This window comes from Pseudonaja textilis, chromosome 2 (genome assembly GCF_049901715.1).
Source record: "Pseudonaja textilis isolate UNSWEBS1 chromosome 2, rPseTex1.2, whole genome shotgun sequence".
Lineage (NCBI taxonomy): Eukaryota > Metazoa > Chordata > Lepidosauria > Squamata > Elapidae > Pseudonaja > Pseudonaja textilis.
Window position 1 is genome coordinate 147,251,220 of NC_141991.1, and position 11,803 is coordinate 147,263,022.

The 11,803-nt window shown below is 39.7% G+C and overlaps 2 protein-coding genes across 2 annotated transcripts in view; both read left to right on the plus strand.

The window, feature by feature from the left end:
• LOC113443453 (5'-nucleotidase domain-containing protein 2-like) overlaps positions 1 to 11,777 on the plus strand; it is a 35,393-nt gene extending 23,616 nt beyond the window's left edge. The window contains exons 15-16 of the mRNA XM_087923193.1: positions 10,890 to 11,028; positions 11,150 to 11,777. Of these exons, the coding sequence (XP_087779319.1) occupies positions 10,890 to 11,028; positions 11,150 to 11,446 (436 nt within the window). The 3' untranslated portion in view covers positions 11,447 to 11,777. The remainder of the gene's footprint in view (positions 1 to 10,889; positions 11,029 to 11,149) is intronic.
• Positions 5,849 to 7,326, plus strand: LOC148127153 (uncharacterized). The gene is made up of 2 exons (XM_087925813.1): positions 5,849 to 6,096; positions 7,033 to 7,326. The coding sequence occupies exons 1-2, from the start codon at positions 5,943 to 5,945 to the stop codon at positions 7,197 to 7,199; spliced, it is 321 nt and encodes a 106-aa protein (XP_087781939.1). The 5' UTR covers positions 5,849 to 5,942; the 3' UTR covers positions 7,200 to 7,326.
• Positions 11,778 to 11,803: the final 26 nt, after the last annotated feature.

Below are 11,803 nucleotides of genomic sequence, written 5' to 3' on the forward strand. Positions count from 1 at the left end.
AATTCTAGCTCCTCTTTAGTTTAACAATTGGTCTCTGCTCTTTGGTCTCTTTACCTCTCCTGGATTCATGATTTCCTACTTCAGATTTGTTTCAGTTTGAGCCCCGCTGAATTAACTGATCTAGTTTTTAAAAAGTTACTTATCTTTAGTTCAGCTTAGTCAGGATTCGACTCCCGATTCTTTGTATCCTTTTGAAATAAAGATTAGAATTCATTTAGCCTTTTCTACTTTCTTTCCCCAGCATCAAATCTACATTTAAATTTCTCTTGGATGTAGACTTTCCTCTACATGGTGTTACTTTGTAAAGTATAACAAAGTTTTATATTACAGCGTTGGCCTTTATACATTGCCCAATTGTGCTTAAGCTGTAGCTCCCATCATCTACAACTAAGCATCTAGTCCAACAACAAGAATAAAACTTTATTTTGGTTACAGACCAGTCAGCAGCAAGATGTAGTTTTTGCTCTTTTCTCTGGTATTCCTTATTTGCTAAAACACATTTGATTAGCAATGTGGGGAACAGAACTGTGAATTAGATAGGGCTCTTTTCAAGTTTCATGTAAAGTTTTAATAGGCTGGTTATACAGGTCCAAACATGTTCTTTATTGCATATTTTAATTCCCTCATGGAGTTCTGTTTTATGTTTACTTAACTGACTCATTAATTAGCCTCATTGACTCTTTCTTGATGGGCAGAAGCCTGTAAATAGAATCTCTCACTGCTCCCTTAGAAGCCAAATCACCAGTTGCAGTATCTTGAAAAACAGGGCAAATAAATTCCTATTAATCTGGAGCAGCTAATTTCCTCTTCTCCACTGCAACAACTACAATGAGCTATATTGGCCACAATTACATGGTCTTCTTGGTTCCAATGATTTTTTCCCCCTTCCTGCTCAATCATGTCTGATTCTAAAGAGAGCGGCTGAACAAGTCTCTGCAGTTTTCTTGGCAAGATTTTTCAGAAGTGGTTTGCCATTGCCGCCTTCCTAGGGCTGAGAGAAAGTGATTTGTCCAAGGTCATCCAGTTGGCTTTGTGCCCAAGGCAAGACTAGAACCCACGCTCCCAGTTTCGAGTCTGATAACCACTATGTCAGATTGGTCCTTATAACTTATCCCTTGCCAGATTCTATCACAAAGCCAAGCTGTAAGTGGCTAGACATGGAATCCTGCTTGAGCTCCAGAAGAAAAAAAAAACAAGTTGATGGGGATTGGAGAATAGGGAGGGAAAAATAAATTTCATCTCAGTTCTTAAATATTCAGGAGCTTTTTCGTAAAGCATGCATTAAATAGTCAAAGAAAACCACCTTTGATGTAGAAGGGAAAAAGTGACAAGGTAGGCAACAGAACCTTTTTTTGAAAATAGTGTTCAGAAAGGATGACCTTCATACAGTTTTGGGAATTATTTTCTGCCCGTTCTCTTTAATATAGCTTCTTAAATTGTATTGATAACATCATTTGTGAGTTGCCTTTGTGCTGTTTGGAAGCCTGGGGAGTTGCTATTTATTTAAAAACGATGTTCTGTTCCTGCTGTTCTTTGATGCTTGAAGTAGTTGAAATGTCATAGATAATTTAAATACACATTAAAGAAAATCCCAGGCATGATTGTCAGTTTTAGCAGCTCTGCGCTCCTGCCTTATGCTGAGAGTAGTTATTTTGGTATGAGCAATAACTTCCTTTTGCACATGTGCACCTTGGCACGCACAAAAACTGACAATTCCATGAAAGAATTGCCAGCACAGCTTTTGCTGTTGTGAATCATAACCGATTTAATAAAGGTAGGAGATTTTGTCTGTAGATTTGCCCGCTCCTTGGGTCTGTATGCTCTAGGCATGACATAAATTCTTTCAGACTATAGTAGGGCTATGATTGTTTTAGCCTCTGAGTTGCATGGAGAAAAAAACCTAGCTCAGATTATTTGATAATAAAGCAAAGGAACTCTGTCTTTAAAAACTACAATACAGAAAATTCCTAGTCACAAAATATCCAAGTTTAATGATACAGTAATATGAAATAGAACTCTCTAATATACTGGAAATATGGCAATGCAAAATTGACAAAGATAAATGGAAATGATATGTATAAGCAAAACATTGCTTTGATTTTATTTTTATTTGGCTATGGACTGGAACAATATGTTTTATATGCTTTGTCACTCCATACCCCAATCCTATTCTGCAGCAACTTTGTGTTTTGAATATTTAAGCATAATGTCCAGACCTCAGTAATTTTTATAACCGTAAAATAATGTTAGATCAATTCTAGAAATGAAAAGACAATTTGGAGCTAAGGGCAGACAATGTATAAATCTCAGTGCCCTCCAGTACTTTTTTTTTTTTTAAAGAAGCTATATATTGCAGGATAAAATGCAACCTTCCGTCATCCTTATTTGGAAAAAAGCCACTGGCCACACTGCAAGATTGTTAGAAAGTAGAAATGATGCCAGCTACAATTCCAATTTTATACACATGTATACTCAGATCAAAATAGGAACACATATTCATACACATTTATTTGCTCAGAATAAAATAGGAAAGTTGGTTGCTAGATAAATAGAAACTTGGTGGAACCCGACCTTCTGATACTGGATATTCTGTGCTTGGCCCCGAGACATACCTAATCCACAGTTATGGCTTCAAGGTATAAAAGTAATGCAAAGTGAAATCTTGCATCTTAAATATTTATATTAAATTCTTAGAAAATCGTTTAAGAGAATCTTTGTAGTATTTTATTCAGATACTCCACCTTGCCAACTGAGTCATTTCTGGAAAACAAAACCCAGCAATCCTGATTGTCTGATCTCCGTTTCTTTTCTTTCTCCCCCTGCATGCTCTTACAGGGCACTGACCAAGAACCTCTTCAACCCACAGTTTGGCAGTATCTTTCGCACGTGCCACAATCCCACATACTTCTCTCGCCGCCTGTGCCGTTTTTCAGATGTCTACATGGCCTCCCTCAGCTGTTTGCTCAATTATGACCTCAACTACACCTTTTACCCAAGACGTACTCCCTTGCAGCATGAGGCTCCCCTTTGGATGGATCAGCTCTGCACTGGCTGCATGAAGACTCCCTTTCTGGAAGAGATGGCACATATCCGCTAGGGACCAATTGGGGAGAGGTTTGCGGGTGGTTGTGCCCCTAACTTTAAGGCAATGGTGGGATGGTTTAAAATCTTGTATGGTTCTTCATATTAGAATCGACCCTGTGATCTGTGGTTACATGTCAGATTTACAAAGCACGGGGCTTGCTAAGCCTTAATGATTGCTCTTTGGCATTCATTTTTGCTCATGGATTTAAGACATATCTTTGTGGCTCACGCCGATATCTAGCAACTCTGGCCCATTGTTCTTTGCTGGAACCTCAGCAGCTTTCCAGCAAGCCCTACAAATGTTAGAAGAGGCCCATTAATGGAGCATTGTCTGCCCTTGTTGCCGGCTATGCTATGGAGTTTGGAATCTCCATGTACACAGAGGGAAGGGGCTTTGGACTGGCCTGGGATCTGTTTGTTGGTTCTCCCTTAGGGGTGGGTGCTTCTCCTAGACAAATATGCTCAATGTATGCTAGGTGGAAGACCTTGGTTTTGTAGACAAAGACGGTACACAAAGTTCTTGTCCCTTGTAGAAACGCATATATTTTGTAGTGTTTGAAGTTTACATTCCCTCCCCAACTGTAAGGTCTTTTTTTGCTTGTAATGGGGCGGAAAACGGGGTGGGAAAATTGGGGAGGGGGGGGTCCTGTCCTGTCTCCCACTCGAAATAGAAGGGACAGGAGGTGCTACAGAGGAGATGGTATTTTTAGCAGATGACTGGAATTTTATAATGTTAATAAAAGAGCAGTGTGAAATCCGTGGCTGATTTGTTTTGTGAAATTGAGGAATGAGAGCAGTAGCTAAGCAAACTACAAGTTTGGCTTGCCATCATGGTGTTCTTCTATTCTTTTTGCAAATTTTATATTTTTATTGGTTTGTCAAAATGTAACACACAAAAATACAGAGAAAAAAGAAAACAATGGGAAATTAGGGGAGGAAAAGGGGAAGAGGAAAAAGTGTAGGGTAAAAGGGAAAAGAAGAAGAAAAGCATTGACTTCCAAGTCCTTTTGACACAGTAGTAAGGTAATAACATACAACCTTGATTCTTTACTTTTACGTAATAACATATACTAGCAATTTCTATAAGAACAAACCTATCTAAGCAGCAAAACCTAAAACCAAAGATTCATTTTTTTCCACCATAAGCACAAAGTTCAAAATCTGTTTCAAAGTAGAAAGAAAAATAATTATTTTATTCGGTCAAAGCAGTCAATTTCACCACCCATGGCTAACTCCCATCAACTTTTGCAGACATTCGTCCATTGTGGGAAGGAAAACATCCATTTTTGTTCATAAAAGTATTTTTGTTGCTGTCAACATATATAGCATCAAAATTCCAGTTCTTTTTCAAGTTCTTTATCCATTAAACCTAAAAGAAAAATATCTGGTTTTATCTTTATATTCATTTAAGAATCTTCTCTATTAAGATGTGAATCCTATTCCAGTATTTCTTCGTTCTCTTACATGTCTACCATATAAGTGATTTACATTTCCAATGTTCATTTGAAGTATCTTTATACATTCTTGACAATTTGTCCTGTGTTAAATACCAAACGTCATCTTATAAAAATGATAGTGTTTTACATACATAAATTTTCAGTGTCTACAGCCCTATAATGGAGATCTATGGGATTGTAATGCCACCTGCTGGTTATATGTATAATTTACAAGCAATATCCACACCGAGGGGGGGGGAGAAAATGGGGAGGTGTTTTTTTAAAAAAAGATATTAAAATCTCATTCGGAATTACAATATCTTCACTTTGTATTCCATTTATAATTTATGATTATCTATCTCTAGAACCTAGTAATTTGTTTCATGGCAAGATTGCTGGTAGGCAGTGCATGATGGTTCGGAAATCATTGCATGCTACATCATTCACCAGAGCCCAACACTCTGTACAAACCTGTGACCACTAGATAGTAAAGCAGCGTAAATCGACTAGTAGTTTTTCAAGTAGGTGGATTTGACCTGACCCTGCATCCAATTAGCAAAGATAGAAGGGTGCTTGTTAATTGCTATGGAATCACATGACTGCTGTCTTAAATGGATTTATGGTTTAAAGTCTCAAAACGATTTTGAATAAGAGCATCTTGCACCCATGCTTCTAGCAAAAACATATATAATTCCTTCGCTGAGTCCTGATCCAACTCAAAGCAGAGCTACAAATCATCTACACTTTATACTACAAATTAGAGAAAGTCGATAGCTTATTTGTTGGTCCCCCACCCCACCCCGCTTGCTTCCTGTGGATCTTTGTTCTTTTGCAAACAAAATAAGGAAGATTGCACTGCTTGGATTTAAAAACTAAAGCAAAATTGAACCTACCCTGTTAAACTCAACACTGCAAGTTTTACTGCCTACTGTGAAGTATAGAATCAAAGAAGTGATCAAAGACAGCGCACAATATGAAGCTGTGCATTGTGCTGAGAACAGTAGCTCTAGAAAAGCTTTAAGGATGAACCAAAAATAGTAGAAAGAAAGAAGTTTTATTAAGGCATCTGACCATATCAAATCAAATTAGAAGATGCTAGTTCCCCTCTTGGGAAAAAGACCCTTCTATACTTGGTGGACACCACCCCCTGATTCCCAGTGGTCAATTTGTATTCAACCATAGCTAGCTACTTGCCATGAATCTTAGATGTGAGCTTGCCCTCACAACAAGAGGCCTGAGGCAGGTTTCTGGACTGATCATCTTTAGCAAATCCTGGCTCTGTTTCTGCTCGGTTGCCTAGAGTGGGATCTTGTTTCACTCTTGCTGGCTTTCTACTCCCCCAGCACATGCTGGGGGTGGCAGACCAGAAAGATGCAGCAGGAGAGACAATTGGAGACCATGTAATTGTTTCACCTGGTTGGGATGGCAGCAACTGGGCCACCCAATCTCTTCGTGGGAGAGATGGTAGCTAGGGAGCTTCCAAACCTCCATTTGCCTGGATCCCGAGTGGAACAGACAGGTGGTGTGACATGGCAGAAGGACACAGCCGGCAACTGGACACGTCTGGAAGGGTCTGGTGAGAACAACCAGCTGTGGATTGGTGAGGTGGATGCTGTTGCAAGGAAGTAGCTAAGAGGATAGAATGATATAAGTACAGTTTAGTGGATAAAAAGTTTGTAATTGTTTTTTTAAGGGTATCAAAGTATGTCTTGAAGGTTGTTTAAGAAAACATTTTAAGTGGGATTGCGTTTATTAATTTCCTTACCGCTTCACCTCTACCTAAATAAAAATTTTAACATTACAAAAACCCATTTAGCAGAAGTGAAACTGAAATGAATACTTCTGCTTTTAAATAATATTCATGCCTCCTGGGCATTTAAACCACTATATTTTTTTTCCGCTCTTCGGTAGCAGGGAAGCTAATTTCACTCTGAGTTTAGATAAATATACTAGTGTACTTCTGAAATAGAAATAAAAAAGATAAGCATTAAATATAACTTTTCTAATAAAGAAATATAGCAATTCGATCTATTAAAATGGAAAATATCATGTGAGAGCACCATGCTACAAGGGACACTGACATTAGGGTTTGAAAAATACACATGCTTTAAATCCAATTTCTTTTTAGTTAACCAGAAGATGTACAGGTATTTAAGGAACTAAAACCAAACCGGTGACTCAAGTATGGTCCTAATTTTGAATAGAAGCATGCTGGTGCAGAGGAGGAAAAAGTGAGAATGAAGCCGTCCAAATGGAGAAAGGTTGACCTGTCCTCTCCCAGCAAGAGCCGTGCCCCCCCCGCCCCCATTTCCTCCCCCTCATTAGGACTTCTGACCAGCTCTGGCTTTGGGCCAAATCTCAGGTCCTGGCTTTGCATCCCCCATCCCACAGCATGAAATCCATTATTTATGGCAAGTGCTTGTTAAGGTGTGTGTATGGGGAGTGGAGTCTAGAAGTAGTCTCTGACTTCTACAGCCCAGTGAACTCAATTCCGCTTCTCCCTTCCTTCTAGCTGCTCGCTCAGAAACCACATCCAGGGGTGCTGAGGCCCAGCCTGTCACTACTTTGCGGATCACAAACCCCAGTAAAACCACTGGAAACCAGCAGCACCTACACCGGGAGTTGCTGTTCACCCATCGCAAGTATGGCTTTCAGTTCCAGGCTGCTATTGCTACATAAGCTTTCCAGAACAATTTCTCTCTGGAAGCTCTGGCTTCTGGGGACTTTTGTTGATGTATCCCCTAAGACTTTTGCCAATCTGGGTACTTTCCCCTTGAAATAAATTACAGTGTATTATTGGGAGAAAGCTTGATACCTTTGCTGGAAGAAATCTATTTTTAATTATTCTAAAAAGATGGCATTTTGTTGCAGAAAATTCCATTTGTTTCTTGCTCCTCCAATTCTATTTACTTTTTAATTCGTGTGACATTGTGCAGGTGACACACAGGCACTGTCCCTTACCATCACCAACGCTTCACTTTCCCTGCCACTCTTGTCTGTTATTTCAACACTGCGAAATATAGCTGTTATTCTGCAACCCACAAGTAGAGGTATCCATAAACAGTTCAAAACTTTTTTTAGTTTAACACTCGGCCAAACTGCTGTATACCTCTTACCGTGTGTTGATGGGAAGCCACGTTAGTTGGTCGAAGCAAAAAACATCAAAGAAGCTTGCATGTTGAAGACCCAAAAATACGTTCAGTTTTATAACCATATATTTTCATGAACTATTATCCACATTATCCATTCTGCCAGCTTTTGCTAGAGCAAAGTTTCTACTCTTTAAAATGCTACATCTTGTACACAAATATTTCAACTGTTTAGGAATCAATGGTCTGCATTTTGAGGAAGAGATGCATGTAATTCTTTTTACCTCCTTAGCAGTGGAGAAGATGTACCAAATATGTACCTCATGGGGAAGTACTTTTCAAAAAACCTGGCATGCTTTTGCGTAAGCTGATCAGACCACTCTGAGCCCCCATACAGTTATTATTTGAAGATGAAATGCTCTCTCCTAAGATATCACCAAAATAGCAGGGCATCCACAAAGCCTATTAAAATAAAAATAATAATAATGTACTTTCTGCAAGAGAGAGCCTTAAAAATCATGGTATAAGGTAGCAGAGCAAATATTTTGTTGGAGGTTTAACAGACAAAAAACACTTTCCTTAGTTAACTGTAGGATAAATAGGGTTGGCTGGCTCAAAGACATCCAACCAATGCCTGTGCATAACTGAGGAACTCAATAACCTGGTTTTGAATCCAACACCTTAACCATTACATCAAAAGGTTCTGCAATACAATTGCCATAATCACTGAAGTACCACTGATGCCTAAATGTATTCAAATTGACCCCTTGTTTCAGATGAATATATTTGAACTTGTGTTTTCAGCTTTTTCTCTCACATTGCTAGAAATAATGAAATTGGGTGAGGAAAGCAGCAATGAGCAGGGGTCATTCCTTATCCACATTTATCTATTTTGTGTGTGTGTGTGTGTGTGTGTGTGTGTGTGTAGGTGGGTATGCATGCACACTTGTGTTAATATAGCATTAATAATATATCTGTCTAGTAGGTCCTTCAGTTGTATAGTATCTGCCTGTTTCTAATCTATGAATGTCGTTTCACCCCCTCCAAAACTTCACTTCATACCTGGGATGGCTACAGAGGCCAAATAATGCCCTTTCTACCAACAAGATCCTCCCAGTGCCAACCCTATAACCACCACCCTGAGAGTAAGATACTCCCCCCCCCAATTACAGTCTGGACTTACTCCTGACTGGACATGCATAGGATTACATGAATTGTAACTTGACTCATATTCCCAGCCCATGAAACACAGCGGGAGTCACCTTTCTTTCCTTCGCTGGCCCCTAGCCAGACTGGGCTTTGATCAACAGCAGGTTTTTCAAGCCTCATTTGCTGTCCTATTTCTTGAGGTCTAAACAGAAAGGACAGTTTTACATGGATGTCTATTCTGCTACTTCTCTATAGAAGGAGGAAGACAACCAAATTCTCATATATCCTGTTATTTTACTTCAAACTTGCTCAGTTACTGAACCCAGCAGTAGATAAACAAGAGCTAAAATGTAAAGAAATGGTGGTAGGACATTTTTTTTCTTCCCACCCTCATATACTCCATTTTGTATAAATATCCTCCTGCTCTCTTTTTCTCTTCCTTTGATGACCATCAGAGGATTTGTTTAGCAGAGGCAGCAGGAACCATTTGCAATCACAGACTTTCATCAACTCTGCCTGCTTGTTAATGCTATATAATGGGGGGGGGGAGGGAAAGATGGGGAGATGTCTTTTTTTTTGAGATTGTCAACCAACGAGGTAATAGTTGTCCCAAAAGTGCTTTTCCAAAGACAACTGGATTTTCTTTGGGGGTTTTTTCTCTGAAAAAAAATCACTTCTCATCCGAGAATCTTCTTCAATTTGTGAAGAAAAAGTCCAGTTGCCTTTGGAAAAGCATCTTTGGGGCGTCCTTTTATTTGCAAGTTAATTCATCTACTTGGTGGTGGTATCATCTAGATTAGAGCATCTGGCAGACACTCTTACAAACCCAAAAAGAGTCTGGCAATGGAGGTAGACCGGTGGTGGCAGGTAATGGATGGAGCAATAAGCGATCACTTATGAACATTCTGAAGCTAGCATCAAACTTGGAGACTCCATTGTAGGCTAGATTAGGGTAGTTGAAAAACCATTCTGGATGAAGGCAACAGAATGTCACTTGCTTCTTGTTTTTAAGAAATTTGACACATCTAAGGAACATCAGGACAATTTAAGGGAGTTGACATCATGTTGGTAAATGAGGGGTTTAGATACCTGAAGATTCTGATAGGTTTACAGTCTTAGTGACAAGGTGATCTCTGAGTGCATATGATTGAAGGGAAAAAAATCCCATGAAAGATGACCTGTTCTTGAATTCCTTCCGACCTCAGCTCTGTTTATTCAGAAATAAATCTTGATCTTTGAATGGTAGCTATACTCAAACATTAAATGTACATGTAGCAGTCCTATTTTGTAAGAACGCCAAAGCATACAGCAAATTTCCTCACAATCTGTAGTCTGTTTAAAGCACTTTGGACTCAGGAAGCTAGACAATAATTATTGTTTCTCGTCTTAAAGAAGAATGGAATATACATAGTGGGAAGGGAAATTGATGTTATTCCAACAGTTTCAGTACCAGATCCATTTTCTGTTAAGTTATAAAATTAACATTAATCTACATATCTGCTTGGTGTTTTTTTAACCATGGAACCATGAGTGGATATAAAACCACACCCAAATATGTTCAATGTTTGTTGATACATCTAGGAATATTGTTATCTTAGCATGCTCGGCTTCAGTTAGATGGACAATGGTTTTCAGTCCGTCTCCCACCCCCACCAGAGAAGTTTTTGAATCATTGTTTTGTGAGAGATAATTATGTGTTTTTTAAATATAACCTTATTGCTCAATCATTCATTACATATGATGATTTTGAGAATTATGAATGAATTGCTCACTGACTTAGACAATATATGGGGTGATTATGCTGAAATATGGGAATCCTTTATTGAAGCTTCATATAGCACACACACACACACACACACACACACACACACACACACACAAAATTTTCTTCTCTTTGTTCTCGTTGCTATAGCACTTTTCTGCACTGTTCCCGGTCTAAAGTGTTACATTAGTAGGCAAACTAAGCCTGGCTGAGAATGTTTATTGTTAAAAGGAAACAACTGTTGTCTGTTTTTATGTGGGTCTTCCGAATTTCATGTATATATTATCTTCTTGGGCTTGTCACAACCATTTATCTGCGCAGGTTAGGATAAATGAAATCCCTGTGTTGTGTGTCAATCTCCCTCCTCAGAGGCCTGAGCCTTCGATCAAAGCCAGAGCTGCTCCAGGTTCTAGAGCATCGGAACCGGCGCCGGGATGGGACAGAAAGTGGTTTGAAACCATCCCCCCTTGAGCAGGAGCTTCTGCGCTGGCAGCAGAGACGGGAACAGGTAAGGGCCAAGCCACCAAGATGGTCTCTCTCTACCATCGTTCTTGTCGGCAGTGACAGGAAATGCTTTGCAGGTGGACCCTTCAAGGATATCTGATGGGGGCATTCTTTCTTATCTGCAGCATCAACAGCAGGAAGCAACAGGAGATCCTGGTGGGAGCCAACCAGAGTTCATAAAGGTCCGGGAGAAATTACGAAGGACTCAGCAGCAACGGGATCCCCCTCCCCAGCAGGCACCCCCTTCCTTGTTATCTGTCCCTTTCCCACACCTTCATCACCCCAACAGAAAGCCCGCCCAGTTCCCAGTCAAGCACCCTCCTGTAGCCCCACAGGCTGCGGCTTCACTTCCTCGGAGTTCCCTCAAGGACTCTAGTTTTACCTCAGTCCCATCCAAAAATTCCCTTGCCAATAATACATGACTGCCTCCCACACATGCCCCTTCTACCACGAATGCTTCATCGGGTGGTTAAATACACAACACCAAGCTGCAATGTGTTCATGTTGGGATAAGGGGCTTATTCAACAACCTTGGTTTAAAACTTTAGCTTAGCGTCACATGGGAATGCAGCTCCTTTCTCCTGTTCTTCCAGATTTGGGGAGGGATTCTCAGAAGGATGTGAATTTTGTCTCCACTCCCAAGTGTGAAAATAGAAAGGAAAAAGGTTGGCCAATTGTGTGAATTCCATTTCTTTCTTTCTTTTTAGTGGTCTATGAAAGAATTAAAAAAAAAATCCTATACACACTAAAAAAGACTTCTGGCTTAATGTTGTCTTTAT

What these genes read in the sequence shown, in the direction of transcription:
- LOC148127153 (XM_087925813.1), top strand. Translation starts at nt 5,943, where the DNA reads ATGGCAGCAACTGGGCCACCCAATCTCTTCGTGGGAGAGATGGTAGCT. An exon ending in GACACGTCTGGAAGGGTCTG is followed by an intron (nt 6,097 to 7,032) that starts GTGAGAACAACC and finishes CCTTCCTTCTAG; the next exon opens with CTGCTCGCTCAGAAACCACA.